The 1,898-nt window shown below is 36.8% G+C and overlaps 1 protein-coding gene across 1 annotated transcript; it reads right to left on the reverse strand.

Moving 5' to 3' along the window:
* Positions 1–726: 726 nt before the first annotated feature.
* Positions 727–1,656, reverse strand: LOC122810157 (olfactory receptor class A-like protein 1). The gene has a single exon (XM_044081631.1). It carries the CDS (start codon positions 1,654–1,656, stop codon positions 727–729), a length of 930 nt encoding a protein of 309 aa, XP_043937566.1.
* Positions 1,657–1,898: the final 242 nt, after the last annotated feature.

Here is a 1,898-nt window from a genome sequence, read left to right on the forward strand (position 1 = left end):
TTCTTTTTATATGTAATTAATTACATTAAATTCCTCTGTTAATAATTTAAAAAGTTGTATTGTTAGTCTTCTGTTTATTTCATCATTTGCATTTTTTGCCTCCACACCTCTTCAATGTGAATTATCCTGCACTATTTTTTAAATATTTCACTCTTCAGAATCATTATTCAAAGCTGCAGACAGCTGGCTTGTGTAGCTTACTATGTAAACACTCACAACAAATAACAGAGAGAGGTTAAATAGATCAATCAATGAATAGCCTACTAGACATATTGGTAACTTACACAGTTCTGCTGCCCATGAGTCATTCTTTTCAACAGCATTGAGACATACAGGAATGGATTATGGATCATAAGAACTCTTACTAGGGATAAAATGATGAGAGAAGGTGGAAGAATATGTACCTGTCTTGTTTTTCATATTACCTGATGCTTACAGCAGGTTAGGCCATGGAAGGTCTATCAGAAAGGAAATTATTCTGTGTAATTATCTGCATAAGTGTTTAAGGCAAACCTGGACACTTTTTTCTTTATAAATATTCATCCGTTATATCATATGACAGTGACAGTCGATGCCTGAAGTAAATCTTAGTATGTTTGCTGTAAACTGTATCTTATGCCTAATCACTGGAGCCTAAATAAACAGGAAAGGATGGTTGGGCCTTCCTGCTCTATGGCATTGGTCTTTATACTTTATATGTCAACCTTAACTTTCTTCCAATTGGTATCATAATCTGCGAGCTACATGATCTACAGAACCGCACTTCAGTTTAAATCTGATTTTTTGATTGAAGATAACTGTTACGGCAGGAAATGAGGAAGGAAAACAAAAAGAAAGGAAATGGCGCACATTACTTAGATCTGGGTGTGCACCCTTATCTGACATCTGATAGAACCAAATGCCATTTTCCAGCCCAAAAAAAGTCACATAAAGAGTAACAAAGGAAACAACCATCTTGGCAACTTGCTGTTCTGTTGTGGTTTCTCGGATTCGGTCTGAGCTCCTCTTCCCTTTCATCTGTTTTCCATGTTTGTATAACATGAAAAGAATATGGCAGCTGGCGAGGGCCATAAGGATTACAAATATGAAATCCCTTGTAAATATGAAAAAGCCAATGATCTGTAATATAAGCCAGTCTGGATAAACTACAAAACAGTATCCAAGATGTGCTGTAGGTTTCTGATCTGTAAAGTTAGTGGTAACAACTGAATAAAGAACAGCATTAACACTGGATGACGCTCCCAGCACACCAAGAAAACAAATGATCAGTATTAGGTATTTCTGCATGTTGTATTTTAGTGGGATCCATTTTGGGTTAGAACAAGCAAGAGTCACAGACTGAAGACAACTAAGCAGGCAGGTTAAACTTATGGTCATAACTCTAGACACTCGGTCTATATAAAGGTTAATTTTGCAGTCAAGGTCAGTGTAGAAAAGTTTAATTCCCAAGTTAAAAAGGGAGTTTGGAAGCCCTACGGTTATTAAAAGAACTATATTTGACCCTGTCAGTAAGGTCAGTATTATGTCTGCTGGCAACATCTTATTCTGTTGATGGGCGGTGCTGGACAGAGACATCAGAACAACAACATTACCAGTAAAGCCAAAGACAGTAGTGAGGAGGAAAGCAACTCCCTTGAGGATTTGCCGTAATTCCATCTTTGTTCCTGAAACACAAACATAAAGACCCATTAAAGAAAAGTATAAATATTGCTTCTATCTTGTTCACTTTTACTGTTAGTCTGAGAACAGAAAGAAATAAAAGCTAAAACGTCTTGCCATTTGTTTTCTTTGCAAGTCATCTTCCATTGAGACATCCATTCATACCCCTCAACCTCTTAGCACAAAAAATCTAGACAAAGCCTAAAATAATGGGGGGACAAAGGCTCTTAAAACAGGGA

This window comes from Protopterus annectens, chromosome 8.part1, assembly GCF_019279795.1.
Source record: "Protopterus annectens isolate FY-2018-M chromosome 8.part1, PAN1.0, whole genome shotgun sequence".
NCBI classification, from domain to species: domain Eukaryota; kingdom Metazoa; phylum Chordata; order Ceratodontiformes; family Protopteridae; genus Protopterus; species Protopterus annectens.